The 25,750-nt window shown below is 36.2% G+C and overlaps 1 protein-coding gene across 1 annotated transcript in view; it reads right to left on the minus strand.

Annotated features, from left to right (window-relative positions):
- csgalnact1a (chondroitin sulfate N-acetylgalactosaminyltransferase 1a) overlaps nucleotides 1-25,750 on the minus strand; it is a 68,035-nt gene that overhangs the window by 40,623 nt on the left and 1,662 nt on the right. The window contains exon 2 of the mRNA XM_056467068.1: nucleotides 2,621-4,033. Coding sequence (XP_056323043.1) covers nucleotides 2,621-3,398 — 778 coding nt within the window. The 5' untranslated portion in view covers nucleotides 3,399-4,033. The remainder of the gene's footprint in view (nucleotides 1-2,620; nucleotides 4,034-25,750) is intronic.

Genomic DNA, 25,750 nt, shown 5'->3' on the forward strand with positions numbered 1-25,750 from the left:
AGTGTATGGATATTTCCCAGAGATGGGTTGCAGCTGGAAGGGCATCCATTGCGTAGAACATGTGCTGGATGGGTTGGCAGTTCATTCTGCTGTGGCGACCCCAGATTAATAAAGGGACTGAGCCGAAAAAAAAATGAATGAATGAATATTTTAAAAGTGGGCCAAAACTGGCCAAACTTACATGGCCCACATATCAATTATTAACACCTGGGCCAAATACTACAACTTACATCTGGCCCAAGTATTGTCTGCTGACTTAAAGACGGTGCCACCTCTGACAAACCAGGGCCATGTTTGGCCCACATGCTGTATGCCAGAGTCAGACAAATGCCTGCTGTGCCAGCTTTATGCCAAATCTGGGCCAGAATTCTTCGCTACCTGGGTGGTTACTTTGAGGTCACTAGGGTGTTGATAGACATTTGTAAGATGATGAGCAATATTTAACATGTTGCTAAGCTATTTCTAGGGTTTTCTGGGTGGTTATCATGCCGTTACTAGTGTGCTATAGGGTTTTTTCAAGGACACTTGAATTGACAAGGAATGGACATCTATTTAAAGATACACCAAACAACTGAAACCTGCAAAGCTAACTGCGTAATTGCGTTTACCTCATCTTGAAAGGTTGTATATGTGCATTTCATCATAGCTCATTTCTAGCATCTCAATTTCAAGTGCTAAACAAGATGCATAGCAACATGAATCATTTATTTCCTGTAATGTCTATAAACACAAACAGTGAGTAAGATGTGTTGCTTTCTCTCTGGAGGAAATGGCAGAGATGACACGGCTCTGAACACGATACAGCTGTGCTCGTTTCCTGGAGTCATCTCAGGATATCCTGGCTTTAGCGTGTTAGCATGCTACTACAGGATGCTCAGTTGTTTTGCTTTGTATTGATTTGGTTCTGAGGATGCAAGAATTACAACATAACATGCAACTCTAGCTTCAGAGATCATTTTAAGAGACTTTCTGGAAGTATGTCAGGCTAGTGCTCAACTAAAATCTAGGAATTGTCAATGTCCTGAGACTTGGCAAGTTCTCCTGTGGTACACTGTCAAAGGTTAAGCGTCTAATCTCTGCACTGCTAGCACATTCCAAACAGCCTCCTGAAAACTCCAACCATCCTTCCAAATCACCATCCACTTACACTATTGGCTGTAGTGGATGTAAGCAGTCACAATAAAACCATGTTCACTCAAAACAAAACCGAATCTTCTTTGAGTGTATTATGTAGGATATTACACTAAGACACTAAGTACTCTAGAAGTGCCAATTATTAGTAGAACAGCAGAAGCAAATACATGAATAAATCCAGAATTGTGGGTACATTTCAGGCATTTTCTATTCTTTTGTTCTTAAATTATAATGACATACAATGCTCAGCATAATTGAGTACACCCCATTTTGAAATTTTAATTTTAATATTTGTATACATTTCTCAGTGAATATAGGCAATGTATTTTGGTACATTGAAATAAAACAGATTTATTAAACAGATATACTTATTAAAATAATATTTTAGTCACCAAACATATTTAGAAATAGAAAGATAACACAATTAAATTCAAGAAAATTTTTAATTTTTTTGCTCCTCTTGATTTTTTTCTCTTTTTAAAATTTGTGGTTAATATTTTTCTATAACATATAAATTTGGCTGTGCTAGTTTTTGAACCGCTATCATAAGTTATTTTGTTAGATAAGCTCCAGATTTGGCTTCAGTACTGACTAATCTAATGTCTATGCATAATTAAAATATTGTATAGCTTCCTATTAAAAATATGAATTAATAAAGACAGATTTGTGAGGGGTGTACTTATATATGCTGAGTACTGTACAACAAATGTAAAATTTACAGTGAACTGAATTGATTATTAATGTAAAATAATGCAAAATGCTTCATCGTGATAGGGATCATTTGATTGTTACTAATTGTTGTTTAACTTATGATTCATTTTTTAAACCACAAACAAGGTTGACTAACAGAGTTGACATTTTCCACCATTTTGTGCTTTAGCTCAAGATGCTAACCTCAAACCAGATGCCACATGGCATGTCTAAAACTGAAATGCATGCACATGCACATGGCATGTCTTCACTGAAATATCACAGTAAAAGTTGACATATAATTAATCTACTATTGGCTTACCCTAAACATTTTGTACAAATTAATGCCACTCAAAGTCTTCCAGAGTTTCCGGTCAGAAAAAGTGACATCCCTTAAAGGAATTCACATGCTTTTCTCTATCAGTGCTTTACTGATTGTTATGGCTTTTTATAACAGATTTCACAGAACAAAGGGACAAAACATGGGGACATCTATTTATTTTTTATTACAGAAAATAGATGTTTCATGCAAATCTTAATTGAACTTAGTAGAGTAAACACATTAAACAAAGAATAAAATGATTATTTCTTGATAACTAAACAGGTGGGAGTTTAAAGTGGGAGTCTTCAAGTTAATATTTTTGAGACAAGATGTCCTTAAATACACATACAAACATTATTTTAATTCTAAACTATTTCATTAAAGTTTTTGCTGCTGAAAAAATAATAGCAGATGCAAAATGTACCCGCAATTCTAGAATCACAGACATGCTAACTGCATAACCGTTCCTCTTACCTTCTATAAAGTCTGACGGCGTGTAGACTTTACTGGCTTTTGTTTTTTCTCTACCATGGTTTGGAGCATTGAGGGCATGCAGTGCGCTCTCCACCACTTCTCCCAGCTCGTCCCTGCGGTCCTTTCTCACCGGCTTCTCCTCAGGGTGACGAGTCAGCCCCATTTCCAGCTGGTAGACGCGCTGTAAGGTGAAGCTCTCAAAGGGCACCACAGCGTACTCACTGGGAAGTCGCACACCAGTGTGGACCTCTGCCCGGCTCAGCTGGCTGCGTAAAAACTCCTGGAGGTCACTATGACTGTGGTCTTCAGCCACGTCGCCCCCCATGCCCTTCCCAGTTGACTTCTCCAAAGAGTCCTGCATGCCCTTAAGCTGTTCGCTCCTTTCCTGGAGAGCTTCTTTGAGCTGAGCTATTTGTTTCTTCAAGCTGGCAATATGCTGCCTGTGCTGCTCTTCACGCTCTTGTAGCAGAGCCTGGAACCCTTCCCGTCCTGCAGGGCCAACAGGGGCACCTCCTACCCCACCTGGCCTGCTTGGACCTCCTGCCAAAGCCATACCTCCAGCCCTGGGCAGGGGTTGCCCGGCCATGGGATCATCAGCATGGGGGCTGCAAGTGATGACATAAAGGAGGGAAAGACAACAGCAAACCACCACTAACAAAACACCCAGACGCGAGAGCCAGGCCAAGAAACCCCTGCGCAGCATCACAACTGGCAACCTCAACAACAAGACAGGTAGGAAGATGCTATTCAGTAAAGTAGACGCATCTCTTTGTACCATTAAAACAAGGTTAAATATCAGGCCACCCACGGCAGAAGTCACCAGTGTACGTCTTTGATTAAAAAGAAGATGAACTGTTTGTGTTGTGTCTATCCACTAAAGTCTCATATTTCCCAGGTGCAGACCACAAAGCAAGTTTTGTTCGAAACTTTACTGTCGATTCCCATTTCCCCGGCTCTTTAAACTCCAGCCTGGCTCTTCATCCACATACTTTGTCATGGGTCAAGTTACGGCCACTTCCTCCTCTTCTAGCTCTCCGTCCAGACAAATGAACCATTGGGCCAGTTCAGTAGCAACATGCGCGTATCTCCATCTGGTGAAAATTGCTCATTCTTCTCAGAGGTAGTGTGACAGACCCTTGAGAAAATGTCTGGAATGGATCCTCCATTCTACAGAGCTCCCAGTGACTCAAAAGAGAAAACCATTCATGGAAGGTTTAGCCATTAGACGTCTGTGGCAGCGGTCCATAAAGGGGAGTTTGGAGGCTGTTCATTTGTCATTCGTTTCTTTTAACTTTGTGTAACGGTCCGATGTTGAAAAGACCAAGCCGTTGTTTACAAAAGAGCTTTTTAGGTGGTCTCTATGAGTTCTCTTCATGTTTCATCATGTGTCGCTTCGGATCGTCACAAATATCTCTAGAAAAAGGTATAGAAAAGAGAAATAAATTGATTATATTACGTAGAACCAGATTTGTAGGTGGAAAAAGGTCCCCTATATGATAATTTATTTATTCATTCATTTTCTTTTCGGCTTAGTCCCTTTATTAATCTGAGGTTGCCACAGCGGAATGAACTGCTAACCTATGCAGCATATGTTTTACGCAGCTGATGCCCTTCCAGCTGCAACCCATCACTGGGAAACGCCCATACACACTCATTCACACACATACACTACGGACAATTTAGCCTTCCCAATTTATCTATGTCTTTGTCTTTGACTGTTGGGGACTGTGTCATGTCTTTGGACTGTGGGGGAAACCGGAGCACCCGGAGGAAACCCACGCGAACATGCAAACTCCACACAGAAATGCCAACTGACCCAGCCAAGGCTCGAACCAGTGACCTTCTTGCTGTGAGGCGACAGCACTACCTACTGCGCCACCGCGTCATCCCCTATATGATAATAAGCACATCAATTCTTTTTTGTTAGCAACAGCGTTACACAAGCCAGGGTTTGCATTAAATGGAAAATAAATAACAATACACAGGAAAAGAAAAACTCTGGGGTGAAAAGTGACCTTTATACACCTCTAATATAATATTCTTTATCTTTCAGTATGCTTTAGTTTATCTAGTTATTAAATAAGAAATTTTCTCAATAAAATCAGACCATGCTTTGATTGTTTGTGGTTTAGCTCTGTTAACTCTTGCTGTAGAACGTCCTAAAAGCGCAATATTTTTTAGTTCAATAAGCCACATTTTGTCCGCTGGGAATGTGGGTTCATGCCTTATTTTAAATATAACCTTCTTGGCTGCAGTTAGTGCAGTATGAAATATCCTACATTGGAAAGTGTTTAAGTTTAGATCCTAATCATCATTCGATAAACAGATATTTGGGGGATTTCTGAGATAGTTTGAAAGACCTTGTCCAAAAATGTACTGATAATTGGACATTCAAAAAACATATGCATATATGTCCCCACAGAGTTTGAATTACACAATGTACAAAAAGGGGTAGGTAACCGTTCCATTCGGTGTAGCACATACGGAGTTGCATAAGCCTTGTGGATCAGTTTATAGTGTATACTGTAAGTTGATTGGCAGTTTTCTTAGACATCACCTGGATACTCTCCGATATCCAGTCCCAATTCAAGCCAGTTGCTTTTCCCATATTGTGATGATGGGGAGTGCAACGGAGTCATAGTTAAGCAGTTTGGTATAAATGCATGAGATTGCTCTACGTGACTGAGAAAAATTCACACAGTCTCACAATAGATGAATGTCCAAATTACACTTCCACGGAACTCAGCACATAAATTCTGATAGCTTAGCATTATCATGCCATTATTCATTTATTCATTTCTTTTTGGCTTAGTCCCTTTATTAATCAGGGGACGCCAGTCGCCACCCATAAACTCTCTCATTCACACTTATACACTACAGCCAGTTTAGCTTATTCAATTCACCTATAGTGCATGTCTTTGGACTTGTGGGGGAAACCGGAGCACCTGGAGCAAACCCATGCGAACACTGGGAGAACATGCAAACTCCACACAGAAATGCCAACTGACCAATCCAGGGCTCAAATCAGCGACCTACTTGTTGTGAGGTAATCGTGCTTCCCACTGTGCCGCCCTATCATTGCATTAAGCAGACAAAAAGATTTCTTAGATTATGATTAGGTGAGGGCACGGGGTTCAAGTGAGTCTATCTAGTTTGCAAACACACCGTGTTTGTTTTAAAATGACCTAAAGGTCTAAATTCAGGACCTATGCAGCCAAGCAAAGCATTCTGGGATGCCTCCAGTGCCAGAGAACAGTGCTGTCACTGATGTGTGAAAATAAGAGATGTGTGTTAAAAGCAGTCTAATGGGAACAGGCCTGACAACTCACACGAGGGAAGAACAGCCGCACTGTAAGTCTGAGCAAACACACTCGAGAGGCACTGCATTCATAAACGTACACACATGCAAAAACGTACATATGCACCCGGTCACAAACACATGTGCATCTGTGATCAAGGGCACACACAGGAACACTGTGTTAGCGAGTGGGAAGGCTGTGGTGGTAAAAGATACAAGGTATAAAAAGAGCGTAAAGACATGTAGGAATCTCTGAATATGTGCGAGTGCTTGTGTGAGAGTGTGTGTGAGCTGACTCACCACACAATTAGCTCTTTATGGGTTAGTGGGAGGCTTGATTTAGTGAAAGGATTAGTTATGTTAGCGGTGAATACTGGACTGTATCAAGGAGAGTTGGCCACACACCAGCAGCGAGGAGGGGGATGTCTATTTATCTGAGACTGGCACTCAAATATGGACTCTCGCAATTATTCAAACGCTCTATCCATCAGTTCACTCGCTCACCTATTTATTCTATAATTCATTTATTCATTCATCCAATAAATCATATATTGATTCACGTACTCTTTTGAAACACTCATTTACTTACTGATTCATTCAGCTTTTCAATCGCTGGCTGGTTCAGTTGCTTTCTAATTTTCACACTTTCTAGTTAAATTGCGTATGTCAGTTGGAATAAAAGAGTGTTGATACACTGCTTAACAGAAAAGTAGATTTAAATTGATTCATTTTTTAAGTTATTGCATATTAATCCAGCCTGAATGAAGTCTGAATGAAATAAACTGAGTTGAAATGCTTTCATTGAGTTTCATTAATACCATCTGTTTGTATGAATGAGAATAGGAAGTGTGTAAATAAGAAGTGTGACCGATTCATTTAGTAACCTCTTTACATTTAATAATATTAGTTTTATTTTCTTTTTCTTACTGAATGATTCTTTCGGGGCGTCACGGTGGCGCAGAGGGTAGCACGATCACCTCACAGCAAGAAGGTTGCTGGTTCGACTCAGTTGGCATTTCTGTGTGGAGTTTGCATGTTCTCCACGTGTTCGCGTGTGGGTTTCCTCCGGGTGCTCCGGGTGTTTCCCCCACAGTCCAAAGACATGCGCTATAGGTGAATTGAATAAACTAAATTGACCGTAGTGTATGTGTGCGAATGAGAGTGTGTGAGTGTTTTTCACTGTTGGGTTGCAGCTGGAAGGGCTCTGAAACATCCAGGGCCACTTATTTATTGGTTTTTAATCACTGATTCATTAAATCACTTAATTGTTCATCATTTCACTTTCTCAAAGATTCATTCAGGTATTCAATAAATTATTTACTCACTGAATCATTCATTCAGGCATTCATTAAACCCTTTGCATCCTGAATGATTCATTCAGACATTCATTCAATCATTTACTCTCTGAATCACTTCTTCAGTCACTTATTCACTGTTTTTTTCAATCACTGATTCATTAAATCACTTAATAGTTCATCATTTCACCCTCTCATTGATTTATTCAGGTATCCAATAAACTGTTTACTCACTGAATCATTCATTCAGACATTCATTAAACTGCTTGCATCCTAAATGATTCATTCAGATTTTCATTAATCATTTACTCTCTTCGATCACTTATTCACTGATTTTTTCAAATAACTGATTTATTAAATCACTCAATAGTTCACTGCTTCACCCACTCAATGATTCATTTAGCCATTCATTAAATTATTTACTCATTGAATCATTGCTTTAGTCACTTTGTTCGTTCTTTGACTCACTAAATGATTCATTCGATCACTTATTCATTTATTCACTCTTTCACTCACTTAATGACTTATTCCAACTCTTATTCATTCATTTGTTCAGTCACTCAATGATTCATTCGATCACTTATTCATTCATTCACTGACAGACTGATTTAATCACGTATTGATTCATTTATTCATTCATTGGCTCATTTATTCAATCATTTTATCAAGGTTTATTCATTTACTAATATATTAGATATTATATACCACAGCTCTGTTATTAGAAAATGAGTGTGGATATCAATCTGATGCAGCAACTGACTGTCTCTCAAGGTGGAGATATCTTTTAATTTCTCCTCATCTCATTTCAGAATATACATGTGATTGAGTAGGGCAAAAGATGCCTCGCACCATGTTACACATTTCCAGCTCACTCATACAGCCGCCAGGACGAGCACAGCACGAGCCTGCTAGCGATTCATTCTCTCCGCTGTGCCCATGCCATACAAAACTCGAGCCAAGACCACGGTCAAACACACGGCTGAGCAACACTGGGGAAACAGGAGGGGCTTGACAAGCTTAAACAAATGAGAAACAGAGACTTTAATTTTTCTTCTGAAACAGAGAGTGCTGCTGTTAAGTGATGCTGATTTGCTAACAACAGTTTGTTCTTGTGATGTTGGCTTATTCTGTAGTATTGCCAAAACTTCTGTTATAAAATTTAGGTAATTCAGGCCATTGTCAGGTTTATTGACCAGCTACCACATTCCATTAATCAGTTTGGACTCTTTGAGTTGGGTTTGATTCTTGGTTTGATTAACAACCATTTGTAATCCCCCATTCCCTTTTTAAATATCTGATGTTCTTTTTTGACATCAATATCCTTAGTATTCCTCCATGTATAACCATCAATAACGCCCCTTCAATGGAATGATAACATTCGAATCGACTGTTAACAGTTTATGCCACAAATACCAATCTATCCATTTCAGATATATCTGGGTCTTTACTGACACAGATGATTTTTGAAATGTATGAATTCCTGTTAGAGTTGATCTACCTGACCAATTACTATTAGACTTAAATAAACAAGACTTCAATTTATACAAACACAATTAGCCCTACATACAGAACATTTGATATTAGTATTAATGCCTCCAGCTTTAGGTCACGATTTTTTTACAACTTCCTGAAAACTTCCTCAAAGATCTTAATCAGAGTAAAAGCTCTTGCATGTGTGCAGGGACTGGCAGGTTTGCGAACCAGGCACATTTACATTAGTTCAATTACTTTCACAAGCTCTGATCTGCAGAGTCAGCTGCAGTTATACTATCTGGCTGTGGTGTGCAGTCAGGAAATGGTGTGTGTGTGTGTGTGTGGTGTGTGTGTGTGTGTGTGTGTGTGTGTGTGTGTGTGTGTGTGTGTGTGTGTGTGTGTGTGTGTGTGTGTGTGTGTGTGTGTGTGTGTGTGTGTGTGTGTGTGTATATGTGTGTTTCTTTCTCCATTTGCAATTTTTACTGACCCTTGAGCCTGGAGATTTACACCCTGTGTTTTTCACACATCTAATATATAAATACACCATACAAATATACAAATACACTAATATATAAATACACCTTTAACCAAATTATGATGAACATATTTCTTCCTCTCTTCTTTATGATGAACGTAACTACTATATTTAAGAGAGTGGAGGGTTAGTATATGACGACAGAGTTTCCTATTTTTGGTGAACTATCACTTTAAAAATACATCTCTGTCAAAGTTAGCATGTACGGAGTAAGTTTGAGGTCACTGTTTAGTCCTATTTAAAGAAAAGGTCCAAGAAAAAGACAACTGATGGAAAGTGTTGATGTCGTTCTATTATAAATGTAAAAAACAACCAACACCAGTGGGTCAGACCCACAGAAATGGCCTTTTTATGACAAACTGGACCAGCTACTAGAGCATATATTTGTGAGATACAGATTTGATTGGTTTCCCAGTGCTGGGTTGCAGCTGGAGGGGCATAAACCATATGCCAGAGTAATTGGTGGTTCATTCCGCTTTGATAAATCAGCCACTAAACTAAAGGATAGTGAGGGAGAGGTGAGCGAGATCTGATTAGGATTCTAATAGCTGTGGTTTCCAATTGACCCTTCGCTAAGCCCCACCCACCTTAGTTACTGTTGCTACGCCTGTCAAGCTTTAGGTTAGATATCTGAGAAAGCCAGACAAAAAAAAGGACAAATTCATGACATAATACCAATTCGAAAATAATTGAATTAAAACTGAAGCTAAAGCCTAGACGCCTCATACGCTGACCATTCAACAGCTCATGCACAGCAGGAGAGGTGAAATTTAAAAATAATCTAATAATAACAAATTAAACTGTGATTTCTCTTTTTAGCCAAAAAGCCTGATAGACTAATTGTTGTGCAATGAAATATAGCGTTACTAACCGACAAGGAAACACGCGTGGACAGTGCTTCTACATAATTCATTCATAGAAAGAGCAGCCAGAAAGAGGCAATTGATGGATTTGTGTCGCATATTAGCATCATTGACCCATAACAATGTACAGTACCTATAACTGTCAGTATGTTTGTGTGCTTTTTATTCAGTTTCTATTCTAATTTGCAGTTAAGTGGTAAAAATAAATAAATTAAAATGCAAATAAAAGTATAAATAGCAAAAGTGAACAAACAGATTTTCCCTACCAGCAAATATTAATCCGACACCAAATATTAAAGCAGATACTAACCCGGTATAATGCCGTCATCAGTGACTAAATCTCCAAAAGACTGCCGCAAACATTGGTGAATTGTAGCTCTGACATGGACATGAGGGATATAAATGACTGAAAAACAGCTGCGGGTGAAGTTTATTGATCGCAAGTGCTCAGATTGTGATTACATCTCGGTTTTATTCTGTTGATATGTAAACCAACTATTCGTAGCTTGAAACAGATGGACATATGACTGGATTGTGCTGCTTTTACGGCCCCTCACAGAGCTTGATCCACACTGGCATTTCTCTCCTTGGGTTTTAGGTTTTGAAAAGGGAAAAATTCCACCACCCCGTCCAAACCTTTAGGATATAGGGTATCAGATTTGCATAATCCATATGCACAACGATTTGGCTTGTTTCCCTCGCTCATCAGATCTCCTGCGCGTAGCTACGGTTGCTAAGCCATGATTGGTGTGTGGCGGTTTTCGGGTGTGGCTTAGCGAAGGGTCAATTTCTTCCTTTTCACTAACCCACCAGGCACAGGATGTCAACATGACATCAGATTGAAGTTGTACCCCAAAGTCGTGGGACATTGTATTTTGTTTGGAAATGAAAATCGCGTTGACGTCAAAACCCAACTACAGGCAGATCTCAACATCCAACACCGGAGATATAATTGCATTATATCACCGTGTAATGATGTTACAGCTTGACGTTATGTGGACGTTACCACTATGACATCTATCAGACGTTGGATTTCGGTTGCCATAGCTGATGAATAAATGTCAGTATTTGATGTCAATATGACGTTGGTTTAAGATGGCTCGACGTTGGATTTTGGTCCCTTTCCAACATCTAAAACCTAAAATCAACCTAAAATCAACCAAATATCAACGTCATTTCATGTCAATATTGGACGTCAAAATAACATTGTCCTTAGACAATGGCGACCTAAATCTAACCTAATAATAAAATCTTATGATGTTGTTTGTCTGCTAGGAAGTAAATACAGCATATGCTGGTTTACCAACTACCATTAAAAAAAAAGAAGAAGAAGAAGGGAGCTACTTGTTGATTTCATATGCAAAGTGTGAGCACACTGAGCAGTCAAGCCGCTGCTGAACAATCAGACCATATAGTGTGCGAGCACATGAATCCTGAGCTTTACATTTACATTGCATGCGATCATCCCATACAGTATGAGTTTATACCATGCTGAAATCGCAAAACAGTTACAAAGTGTATGCCCAGCCTAAGAAAATCTGGAACAAAAGCCCTGCAGTGACCAAACCTCGCAACCAAAAAGAAACAAAACACTAGACTAACCTTTGTGGAGGAGCATTGGATCTGTTCCAATGTTCACTTTAGCGATGACAGTAAATTATTTGGGTCTGTAAGAAAACATTATGTTAGTCTTCCACCACAGATATATACATTAGGTGTCACGTAGGCTATTGTTATCTATTGGAAGGAATGTGTCAATAAAGCTGCCATCTTGGTACAGGGTAGCGCTTCTTTAAAATGAATGTGGGATCAAGGTGCAGTAGTGGAGCCATAGATATATACAATACAAATTTCAGGTGCAGGCACTGTTATGTTATAATCAGACACTCTTATAAGCTACTTCAAAAACTAACGTTAACTTAGCTGACAATAACACAAGTTTCTGGCACTAGCGTCTTGTCATGTTTTATTTACATTTTCGCTGGTATTCTTTAACGAATAAACTTGCCTAATCCTAGTATTTAGTGCAAGTTGGTGCCACTCTGCCTTATGGTCAATGCAGTAAGACTGTATTAGCGCCAATAACGTTACTTGTTGAGCACAAAATTTCATATACCACAATCAGAACAAACTAAATCTGACCTATGAAATTTTATGCCTATATGCTTTGTTTTCTTTGTTTGCTAATTACTATACCTGTACGTAGCTCAAAAAACATCTTCAGATTGGCTTTGGTCTTGACTAAGTCCGGTTGAATGACTTTTGTCCTGGGAGCACTGTACAAATATGGCAGGGGTATTGACGCATGCTCAGGGCCCATATGCAAAATCTAGTGTACATATCTATGGTCTTCAACTATGAAAGACTGAACCCAAAGTGTGAAAATAACTCAGCAAACATAAAGGTGGAGGTTGCTGGATGCTATATGGCAGAATGAATCCACACGTCAGTTTCTTATCTGAAACTGAGCATCATCGACAACATCTGGACTCTCTTTCTAGAGAAGGAAATAAAGCGAAGCCCTCGACAGCTCTCCTTTGACTGCAGCAAGTTCACTCTTAATCAAACCACTTCCTGTGTCCACGGGGCAGGAGCGTCTGACATGAGCTTCCTGTGGGTCTCTCATTAAAGCAGACAGCACCAGCTGCAAGTCCACAGCCCTGCAAAGTACAGCTCCCATCATCAAAGACAAGATAAAACAACCAGAAACATAAAAGAACTTCACATTCTTCTTATAAAAGAATGATCTCAAATCCTGATCCTCCGCTTTCCTTTAAACTGTCAGTGCTTATATAAATAATGGATGTGTTGGATTGTGTAACTGAGCAATAGCGCAGAATCACAACGACTGGTGTAAAATAATTTATCGGGAGTCTATTCTACACCCGGCGCCTGCTGTTTTTTTCATGATTCCTGTATCTGTGGCTCTCTTTGAACGTTCAGTTTTATATATGTATATATATATATATATATATATATATATATATATATATATATATATATATATATATATATATATATATATTCTGGCTTATAATTTTTTAAATATATTTTGTGTTGATGATGAGGCTTAATAAAATATATATTTTTGAAATCGAAACTATATTTAATTTAAAGGCCACCTATGATGAAAATCATCTTTTGTAAGCTGTTTGGACAGACCTGTGTGTAGGTATAGTGTGTTCACAGTCATATTGGAGTGATAGAAAAACAATTAGTCTCTTATTTTTAAAATCCAAATCCCTCCCATTTTGAGGCTCAATGCAACGTGACATAGGAGTGTGGTTTTCCCGCCCATCGAATTGATTGACAGATGCATATTATCATGTCTCCGTAGTAACGCATATAATCATATCCACAAGACAGGACGTGCGCAAAGCAACTGGGATTAAAAGATCTGTTCAGCTCGCTGTGACCAACAATCATCATCAAATGTGATCAAGAATCTTAGAGTTTTACAACTTTAAAATGTTTTTAAAACTGCATGTTTTTAACACAAACAGTAAAATCCATAAGTAATTCAACACCACAACCGCATGTCAATACAATTATAAAAGAAGTCACTTCATTCCCAGTTTGTGGACTTGTGTGTGAATCATCGTTGCAGAATGGCTTTAATTACCTCCCAAACAAATATATCAAATAACAGTTGGGAAAGTTCTTACTGTAGTAAGGGAGATTCACTGTTGTCTGTCACTGTGGACTTAACAGCTCAAATTTCCCAGATTTAAAAAAGGAATAATACATAATCGTATGGGTGTTTTGAGATGAAACTTTACAGACACATTCTGGAGACACAAAAGACTTATCTTAAATCTTGAATCTTGCATTTTAAATATTACAAAATATATTTAAAATATAATTCAGGGTCAAGAAAATACATACAAAGTATGTTACTTAAATAAAAAAATATATTTTATTTAAAAGTTATTAAATATAATAGAGTAACAGAATATATATATATATATATATATATATATATATATATATATATATATATATATATGTATTATATATTATATTAATAAAGGGACAAAGGTGAAAAGTAAATGAATGGATGAATTTACTTTTTAAATGTTTTTAAATATATAAAAGTAAAAATATTTTTTCAAAAATATTCCTTAATTGTATTTGTATCAAACAACATTTAAAATTATATTTTAATCATCATTTTTTGCCACTTTTTTGTATATTTTGAATTGAAAAAATCCAACCCAGGCTCACTCTAAAATCGTAGCCCAGGTTTGCATTTCTGGAGAGCGCCAAAATACATCCCAGGGGTACATTTTCTGTTGTTTTTGTTTTCGTGAATCCACCAGAGGTCGCTGTGTAAGCTTTTTTAAATCTCAAATTTCTCTTGCGAGTGTCATTCACGCCTGCTCTTCTCACATAAATCGACAAGAGGCCGCTGTCCACTGACTGAATGACTGACTGACTGACCGACCGATACACCCAACCACTCACTTTCCTAAACCCAACCGACTTCTTCAGCATTTTCAGATTTTACCACATTCTTATCTTGTTATTTACTTTATTTTTTGGCTTTTTTTTGTCGTACGTGCTTTCTAGAACTAATCTTCACTGGACTGGAACTCTGTCGTCACGGTCAATTCCTCTCTGCGTCTCAAGTCTGCCGACATATGCTACTGCCAGCCGCTGGACAAACTAGTAACAACGGGAAAGCCGTCCATACAGAGGTAAACGGTCAGCTACTAGCGCAAAAAGGAATGGTGTCATACCGCCCCGTAGCATTCGTTTTAAAGACGAAATGCAGCCACACATACTTCTGCCTACATAATTTGCGATCTCCAGAAATGTACATAGGGCTACGTTTTCAGAATGAGCCTTTGTTGCAAACATCTCGAACATTTGAATTACATATTTCATATGGGCTTCGCCACTGACAGAAGCCATCAGAGTTCCCTGAAGATGGCCTTGAAGAGAAAACTGTCTAATTTAGCAAGGTGGGATCTCCAAAAAGAGAGTCCGCAGCAGATGCACAAGCCAAGTCAAGGCCTGCATGCTGTTTCACTGCTGCTTTAAAGGGAAGACACCAGAGAAAGCAATTCCAGGTGTTGCACATGTTGTGTTCACAGAAAACAGAGAGAAGGATGAAGGGAAATAACATGGAAAAGCAGGGAATGTGGGAGCGTTTGTGTAGCAGAGAGAGAGAAAGGACTCTTTGATGTCCTTCTGGGCCTCGGGTGATTCTCATTCCCCTTAATTAAGCTGGATCTCCTCATGTGCGACCCAGATCATACCTACCATATGGCCTGCCTTTAAAATCAACATGAAACACTGTTCACAAGCCATTTTTATGTCTGTTTGTGACACTTTTACAGGAGAAACAGGATGTTAATGAGAAAAAACATACCAGATTTTAGAGGGAATTCTCAAGCTAAAATACTGAAAGTGAAATAATGTTCCTTATACAAAAAGTTTCGTAAATTTAAAAAAAAAACATGATTTTCATTCCATGTGATTGAGAAAATAAGATGCTGGGAAACTGCTGCAAATTACATGGAAGATGGTGCAACAGAATCCACGGTAGCTTTTTTTGCAAATAGGATGTACATGCAAAAACAAATCATGTTAACCAGCATGCGAATGCAGATGATTGGGAATTTCATGAAACAGTTGTTGGAGGTTATCTAAATCATTTTAATGACAGACTTCAGCATTCCAGAACAAATCAATCAACATTTGAGATAGTGTTCAGTGGGCTGCACGGTGGTGCATTGGGTAGCATGATCGCCTCACAGCAAGAAGTTCGCTGGTTCGAGCCTCGGCTGGGTCAGTTGGCATTTCTGTGTGGAGTTTGCATGTTCTCCTCGTGTTCGCGTGGGTGTGCTCCGGTTTCCCCAACAGTTCAAAGACATGCGCTAGGTGAATTGGGTAAGCTAAAAATGTCCGCAGTGTATGTGTGTGAATGACAATATATGGGTGTTTCCCAGTGATGGGTTTCTTCTCATTTTATTTACTTACATTTTTTTTAAAAATGTATTGACTACCAAGTGGCAATGTTATGATCTTGAACATCCTTTATATTTTATACAATACTCTGAATTTATTTATTTTTTTTAAATTTGCAATTTTAGATAAAAATATTTCAGTCAATGAATTTTTGTGCAAAAAAAATAAATTTTTGCCATATTTTGGTTCACTCATGAATCACTTATTAGTAGGGCCCGACTGAATCTGCGGACATTTTTTGCTATTTCTGCTGAGAATTTTGTTGAAAATCTGTGGATTTACTCGTAATGATTTGGGGAGTGTAAACCCAATTAGACCCACTTTATTTGGTAAACAAACCAAGTTTCTAAAAGACAAAAAATATTACTTTATAAACTGTATTGTGAATAAATCATATGAACATTTTCATATTAGTCAATAATGTTACTGTAATTAATTTAAAAAAATGAATAATATAAATTTACAAACATTTACACAAGTAAATAAATAAACTCATCAATGGGCTAAAAATATGCGGAAATCTGCAGAATTCAGCATGCGCAAATTCTGTGTAGGCCTACTTATTGGTAATAATATGCTTATCAGTATTTATATATCTATATATATATATATATATATATATATATATATATATATACATATATACATATATATATATATATATATATATATATATATATATATATATATATATATATATATATATATATATATATATATATATATATACACATATACATATATATACATATATATATATATATATATATATATATATATATATATATATATATATATATATATATATATATATATATATAAACAGTTGAAGTCACAATTATTAGCGCCCCTTTGAATTTTCTTTTTCTTTTTTAAATATCTCCCAAATGAACAGAGCAAGGAAATTTTCACTGTATGTCTGATATCAATCATCAATTCATTATCAATTCATCAAGGAGGTATTTATTAAATGTAAAAAAAAAAAATTGTTAAATACTTTTTTATTAAATATTTATTTACTTGTTGTAAGTAGTTTCAAATGAAATTATTACTCCAGTCATTATTGCTTTTATTACAATTACCATTAATAATATTAATATTATTATTAATAGTAATAACAATAATAAAAAGAATATTAGAGTGATTTATAAAAGAATATAAAAGAATATTAGAGTGATTAGAGTGACTCTGAAGACTGGAGTAATGAAGCTGAAAATTCATCTTTAAAATCACTGTAATAAATTAGTGTTGAACAATCATTTTATAGTGCAATAATATTTCACAATTTTTACTGTATTTTTTGTGAAACAAATGCAGCCTTGGTGAGCAGAAAAAGCTGATTTTAAAACATTTAAAAATCATATTCATTATATATATATATATATATATATATATATATATATATATATATATATATATATATATATATATATATATATATGTATATATGTATATAGAAAGAAAGAAAGAAAGAAAGAAAGAAAGAAAGAAAGAAAGAAAGAAAGAAAGAAAGAAAGAAAGAAAGAAAGAAAAGCCCAGGGTGGAAACACACAGAGGATATTTGACAGGTAGGTGGAGACGAAGGAGTTTGTGACGTCAGTGGAAAAGTAATTCCAGAGGAGAAGCAAGTTATTACTGAATTATGCACAGTTTGAACAAGGATTTGAGTTAGGAATTCACTGACTTTGATTTAAAATTGACTTAAACACAATCCTCCCCCTAAACACGCCCCTTCATACACAACCACCATTCATACGCCTTCTGTAAGCACTTTGAAAACACACCACAGCCTCAAATTAGGACCCCAAAAAATTTGTGTCCCCTCCAAAACAGGGTTTCCAACACCCAGCTGCCTCTTACTTCAAGCCACTTCATATTTACTGTGTCAACCTCTGCCAAAAAAGAAAAAAAGAACACAGAAAAAGAAATGAACAATACGCCCTCAAAGCTCTCAAAGAAGAGGAAAATTAGAGGACACTTGTCTTCAATCCACGCTGCCTTGGAAAGACAATTTTTTATTCAGAACTCTCTTCCAAACAAGCCACAAGCATTTTAACACAGCGTATGATGCATTTCCATTGACATAATCACCAATTTGTTCGAACTGCAGATTTGATTGTGTGTATGGAAGAATGCGATGCAAAAACAAGTACTTGAATGGGTCTAGAACTAGCGCTGACAGATTGTGGTTTACCACGTAGCCACACACTTTGAGCCACAATTGAAGGCCACTTTTTCATGAAAATGTTCTCAACCCTGAAATCTTGATAAAGCACAAATGTGCTCTTGAGCGGAGCTGCAGGAACAGAAAAATCTGCCCATTAGTCCATCAAGCACTGTTAAAAATGTCCTGTGAAATCTACAGTAACTTACCAGCAGCAGTTCGCAGGTATAGCTAAGCAAAAGTACTGTTTTTGCATATACAGCACCATTTATCTTGCTGTATATGTATTTACAGAATTGTATATATATATATATATATATATATAAATATATATATATATATATATATATATATATATATATATATACTGCACACTGCAAATCAGTGCAACTTTAAAATACAGTGACATACTGTATAACTGTCCTACTGTAAAATACAGTTCATATTACAATTAAATACAGTATAATTTACAAAAATAGTGTAAAACAGTGTGGTGATTCTTGATTCAGCCAGAGGACAGATCAATCCAGCCCAACACTATAAGCGTCTAGATGCCATTAGATCTGAAATTTACAGTATACAAAGCACACAACTGCATTTTTTCTGCATATCAAAATATAAGTGAGTAATGAGTAATCTCATATTCAGATAACCATATATAATCACAGTAAAGTACCATTTCTGTAAATTCAGTCAATTATTAGTTTATATATAGACCATATGGAAAGGTCTATTTAATTTTTAAATTTTAAAGTATAGATTCAAAATCATGTGATCATATTCCTTACGTTATTTAGAGGTTTAGGACAAATGTTTGATTACAAATGTAGAAATATAAAATTAATATTAACTAAATATGAAATACTTTTCAAAAACAAATGTTTTACAGGTCCAAAAAAAAAAAAAAAAAAAAAAAAATATATATATATATATATATATATATATATATATATATATATATATATATATATATATATATATATATATATATATATATACATACATATATTTTATTTTTTTTTATTATTTTTTTTTTTTTGTAAATAAAATGCTAAATATAAACATTGTACTTTCATGATCACAACTTTCTCACGACGCAATCATGCATGTTTTTGTCTGCACCACTGTAATGTTGTGTAATATTGACCCCACAATATAAAGATAGAGCATAATATGAAACTATAGACTTTTTATTTTGGACATACTATTTATATCACCATATTGCACAGCCCTACTATGCACCTACTATGCATGGCATCGCCCATTGAATGCAATAATATAATTTGTAATTTTATCATCTTTCTTGATTCATTGTTTGCTAGCAGCACTGACTAAATTAAAAACTAATGCACCTGATATTGCAATATGTTGTTACTAATTCAATCACAAATGGACACTAGTGGTGTAAACAGAGTTTAAAAAGGCTTGAGCCACCAACAAGACTTGATGTTACAAAATCCAACAGCAACTGATAATATCTAATAAAAATCCTATCATAAAATCATGTTAACCCAGCAGACAGTATTGCTTAAGATATTCGGTAGTTGCAAAATGCAAAATATGTCATAAAAAAATGTCTTTTTGTTTTGTATCGTTAGATCAGATGTGTTTAAAGTAGGGCATTTCCTGTCTAAAAAAAAGAGGGAGAATGATGGGAAGTTGGTTGGGGCAAATGCCTTCAAAAGAGATTGTCATTTCAAATTTAATCTATACCCGTTTGTTTCTTTGTTTAATTGAGGAGCTCCAAAAAAATCGAACTAAAATTAAATGTTTCATATGAATCAGACTTTTAAAATGTAAACACTGTCACTTGACAGATAGAAGACAATGTACAAGACATCAAGGAAATCAAGGCAAAGACAGGAGCAGCTTGACTAGTGTATTCAGTATTGAGCTCCATTGTGTTATAAATAAGTTTGTGTATGTTTTTACTATAATAAGTTGATTATAAAACTTTTAAAATTATACTGCATAATCATTTAATATGTTTTAAAGCAACTTATTTTTTAAATAATAAGAAAACAAATGAGCAAATTTAATGTAATACAGTTTGGTAAATTTAACTTCAGTCCACAGCCCTCAATCAAGTTTGATTGATCAAGTTTTGTCCTTTTATAAGAAATTTCCTGCTTTAGAAATTTTTTTAAATGTGTTTTCTGTTCATTTATGAAAGAAAAATGATAAATATACTCACAACAAGCACATATATTATGATAATACGAATATAAATTTTGCACATCAATGTTTTGTATAAGTATATATAGAAATTAGTATTTTTACTGTAAAAAAAATCTAAAAATCTATACTATACTATATCCTAAAAATGTTAGTATAAGTCACTTTTTTAAACATTTCGACATCAAAAGATGTTGAAAGAGATCAAGCTGATAGTATGAACCACTAATATAGCTACTACATGTTTTATTTATTTATTTATTTATTTTTATTTTTTTTTTATTTATTGATCTGGACCAAAAGAACACTATAGGCGTGAACAAGTGTAAATGCTCCTTTTGGTGAATTCAGAGGTATTCATATTTTCTGTGTTGTACCAAAACACAGATTATGACTGAAACTTTAGTTCCACCTGCATCCTTTTCATTCATTTTCTTGTTGTTGGCTTTGAAATGTGTTCATGAGGTAGCACTCATTCACCAACTGGGTAATCCAGGCAAAAAGAGGGAAGGCTCTCAATGAAATCTGCATGTAAGTGGTCACAAGAACTCAAAAATAAATGTAGTCATGTGAGTCTGGAACAGCTTGGCAACTTGGAACCATCCCTTTACATCAAACATTATATCCATTTAAACAGTTTACTGAAGAATATTGCAAACTAAAACACAGAGCAATATCCAGTGTGCAGTTAAAATACAGCCTAATTAATCATGATATTGCACAAATAAGGGCTAAATCCAAAATTACACAATGGCGCTCACATTAATAGACTAATAGCTAAAAATAATATTTACGAGCAGTGCAGTCTAAAGCATCAGCGTGATTTTTAATTTTCTCCTCTGTATAAAAGCTTTGTGGCATGCCTCAATTGACCAAATGCCTCTTTCAGCCCAAAACAGCAGGACCGCTCATTGCCATAGAGATCACATAGTTGAGGACACCTAGTCACCATAGCAATCTCCTCTACAGGATGGCAGAGCAACAGTGACAGCTTGCTTTTAACATGAGACGACACCAAATTCTTCTTCTGGAGGCCAGAGAGGAACCTACAACACACTGGTTCTGGAGCTCAAAGATCTGAACACCAAGAACAAAAAGATTATAAAGCACAAAATATCTAACTTTCACTTATGTATTCACACTGGTGTCATTCCATATCTGTATGACTTTGTTCTGAATTAAAACCAGGCCATTTTTAAAACTATATTTTTGGCTGTATAAAATTTCTTTATAGGGTCCAAAATAGGGCTGCACAATATTGGAAAAATCTAACATTGCGATATTACTTTATTTATATTGTGAAATGAATATAATTTCACCAGATGACTTAATATCTCTATTTGGAAAGTATTTATAATGTTGGCTCGATTAGGATGATTCTGCAGTTGGAGTGCATCTCCATATAATCTAATGAACAATCTTTCAACTTTTTGGGGTCCCCCGACACATTTTCGTTGCTGTCTGCACTATTTGAAGTGCATCTATAAAAACAATCAAGAAAAAAAGATACAATTAAATAAATAAATAAATAAAGTTTTATTGTTTCCTGAGTCTAACATTATTTAAGTACAGTAATTGAATGATAAAAATAAAAATAATTAAATTAATTGTACTTAAGGTAAGAAATGTACAATTTCTTATACCTGAATGCTTTTAAAATTATTTTACAATACCAAGCATCAAACACACATGCAAATGATATATTAAAATACAAACTCAACATTGCATATATCCTGCAATGTGACAATTGTGAATGATCACACACGATATCTATGCTGAAGCGATATATTGCGCAGCTCTAGTCCAAAACATCATTAGACACCTTTGGTCATGTACACACTGCAGCTGAATTCAGCTTACATTTCACCTTTTAGTGCTCAATGCTGATCTGTGCACACACAGTTCAGTAATTAACTGGAGTGATGACCACATTCTACAACCAAATTAACTCCAGAAAAAAGCTGGTAGTGGCAACTGCATTAAAAATAAATCTATGCAGTGTGTACAGAAACAAACTATTCATTCATTCATTTTCTTTTCGGCTTAGTCCCTTTATTAATCTGGGGTCACCACAGAGGAATGAACCGGCAACTTATCCAGCACATGTATTACGCTGCGGATGCCCTTCCAGCTGCAACCCATCTCTGGGAAACATCCATACACACTCATTCACAGACAGACACTACGGACAATTTAGCCTACCCTGTTCAGCTGTACTGCATGTCTTTGGACTGTGGGAGAAACCAGAGGACCCAGAGGAAACACACTCGAACACTGGGAGAACCTGTAAACTCCACACAGACATACCAACTGACCCAGCTAGCAACCTAGCAACCTTCTTGCTGTGAGGCGACAGCACTACTGTGCCAACGCATCGCCCCAGAACCAAAGCAATCAATAAATAAATAATATATTAGTGATCAGAAATGTATGTTTTCTATATGTGCTCAGAGATCACAGAGAAGAGGTATAAGCTTTGACTCACTTGTGTTGCCAGATCTTGCTAGAGGAAATCACCCAATAATTGCAAGCTTATAATAAACGGAATAAATCAAATGTTATGATTTCAAAATATTACTATCCACATTTTTTGACTCTAATAAGACCATAAACTTCACTGAGTTATGACCCAAGCCCAAAGACTTATAAAAAGTGGACCTGGCACCACTTAAAGACCTAGGCTGTTTCTCAATATGCGTTCTTCAGCGATCTTGCACCCTCGTGTTCTTGTGTAACATCATCATCAACTGAAAAAGTTCAGTTCCAAAACTGAAGAAGAACAGAGGACGCGTGAAAGTTCTCTGATGTGTTCTTGATATTGAGGACGCATGGATGCAGACTTGAGCGCAAAACTCGCTCGGGAAGTCCCAGAAGTCCTTGCAGCAGGTGGGAAGCGCAGCATTTTATATAGATTTATTATTAAAGTTCGGAGATATAACTTATTTGTCTCAGAATTTTCTCTAAATGAAATGGTGAAAGTAAGCATTACCAATAAAATCAGTATAAAAGCTAAAATTCCAATTAAAATCTGTTTTATTTGTATTGTGCAATGTATATTTGTAAGGTTTTTATGCATAGTATATATTGTGAAAAGGGGAAAAACAATAAATTGTTGTATGAATGCTGTAATGTTTAAATAATTTTCCATTAAAAACGCATGAAGGTCATGTGACCATCAGGAAGAACCAGGGAAGAACGCAGCATCTCATTTCTTACAGGATGCGTTCTCTGTTCTTGTGGTCTCCCGAGTTCGTTCTTTCGAGGTAATTTGGCAAGACCGGTCTCCACAAGAACGTAAGTCTGTTCTCTGCGTTCTTGAAATTGAGAAACAGCCCTAGACTTTAGAGCGTAAATACAAACAAAACACGATATATCAGTTAAAACACAATGGTTCAGTTAAAATTGCACACCATAACAAACGTCATTTTTATTTTGCTTAAACAGAGCCCATAATTGTGTCGTGGTTCTAAATAGATAACTACATGAAATAACATAATTTCAGGTTCAGAAAAAAAAGTGTCATTATACATTCTTAACAATTACCTGTTGCCACCTACTGGTGTAGATTTAAGCATCAGGTTTTTTTTATTATTATTGCTATCATGGACATGAGTATTTATATCCTAATGATAAACTTTAATCCTAATAATACTGTAATAATCTGACTTTTTTGGTATTTTTCCGCTGCATGGGATAGTTCGGTTCGGTACAGCTCACTTTTGGGGGCTTTCCCGCTGCGCTCCGTTAGTACCTGGTACTTTTATTAGTACCACTTGGGGTGAAGTTCCAATCTAGCCATACAATTACCAAAACTTAATGTGTACATATTGCTGATCACTGATTGGTACAAGAGAGATGACAGTACCAGCGTCACTAGATTTGCGACACAAAACACTGACCAAACCCACTATATTCAAATAGTCATTATATAAGCCACTGCTCAAGACACCAACCCATCGGTAGCATCCATTGGCTGTTTTATGTGTTGATTTGTGTCGCACATTTGATTATATCATGCTTACATACTAAACTGAAAAAAATTTTTAACTGCAGTGAAATGCAAAATGCAAAATCCAAACCATACCATTCTGTGCAGTAGAAAAGTGGCTTTTTTAACTCAGAAATAACAAAATGGTGTGACTGAAAAACTGAAAGACTGAAGCTGTTTCAAAACTAAAACTGATCTATACATAGTTTGCACCCCGCAGGCACACAACATCATAAGACGTAAATATTAGGTTAGATTTAGGTCTTGATGTCAGTTTACCAAAGTTTAATGTTTAGCCAGAGTCTAAGCACAACGTTATTTTGACATCCAATAACGATGTCAAATAACGTTGACATTTGGTTGATGGTTGTGTTGGTAAGTGACTAAAATCCAACACCGAGCCAACATTCAAAACCAATGTCATATTGACGTCAAATATTTTTTCAACAGGAATGGCAACCTGTGGTAACATCCACACTATGTCAAGCTGTAACATCATTAGACGTTGGTATTTGGTTGATTTTAGGTTGGACATTGGACATTAACGTTGGCCTGACGTTGGGTTCTGATGTCAACCAGATTTCCATTTCCAAACAAAAGGCAACGTCCCCACAACGTTTGGGTACACCGTCAATCAGTCATGTTGACATCTTGTGCCTGCAAAATCGGAATGTCCACTTTGATAATATTTGTTTATCAGACAAAGTTGAATTATTGTCATTTAGGAATGATTTCTGGCTCGGACTACACAATATTAACTTGATTACTATATGCTACAATCTATACCACTCAGGGTGTTGTGGTGAATTGTAAATGACAATGAATGCTGGGATGCAAGAATCTGGTGATTTATCTTGCATACAGAAAAACGTTAGGTGAAAATGTTCAGCCTTCTGTGCAAAAACAAACCATCCAGCTGAAATGCAACTTACTTCTACTAGTATGCTTTGATAGTGCTAGTATTGCCAAAATCACACACTTCCAGCTTCATTCTCCATTTTGATTAGAAGATTTAGATAAGCCTCTGGAAATGCCTGCATGTATTGTCAGGGAATTAGCACTGATTTGTTTCAGTGCTGCATAATGCACAACAAACGCCTATAGACTGCTGCAAACACTCCAGATGCTCCAAATTCAGGACAGCACAGGAAAGTATTGTTGTTCAAATTAATACACTTCAGTTTGTGCATGAAACAAAGTGGGCATTAGAAAAAAGTTGAAATAATCAGAGAGCCTTAGTTTAATAAGGCATTTCTATTATAAACTCATAAGTACAGCAAAATCAAGTAGGGGCTGAAATTCAAATTGGGGTTTGATTTAAAGCTGCTGTTGTCCGAAAGGAGTCTGAGGTCTAGACGGCCAGCAG

Source organism: Danio aesculapii, chromosome 10 (genome assembly GCF_903798145.1).
Source record: "Danio aesculapii chromosome 10, fDanAes4.1, whole genome shotgun sequence".
Taxonomy (NCBI): domain Eukaryota; kingdom Metazoa; phylum Chordata; class Actinopteri; order Cypriniformes; family Danionidae; genus Danio; species Danio aesculapii.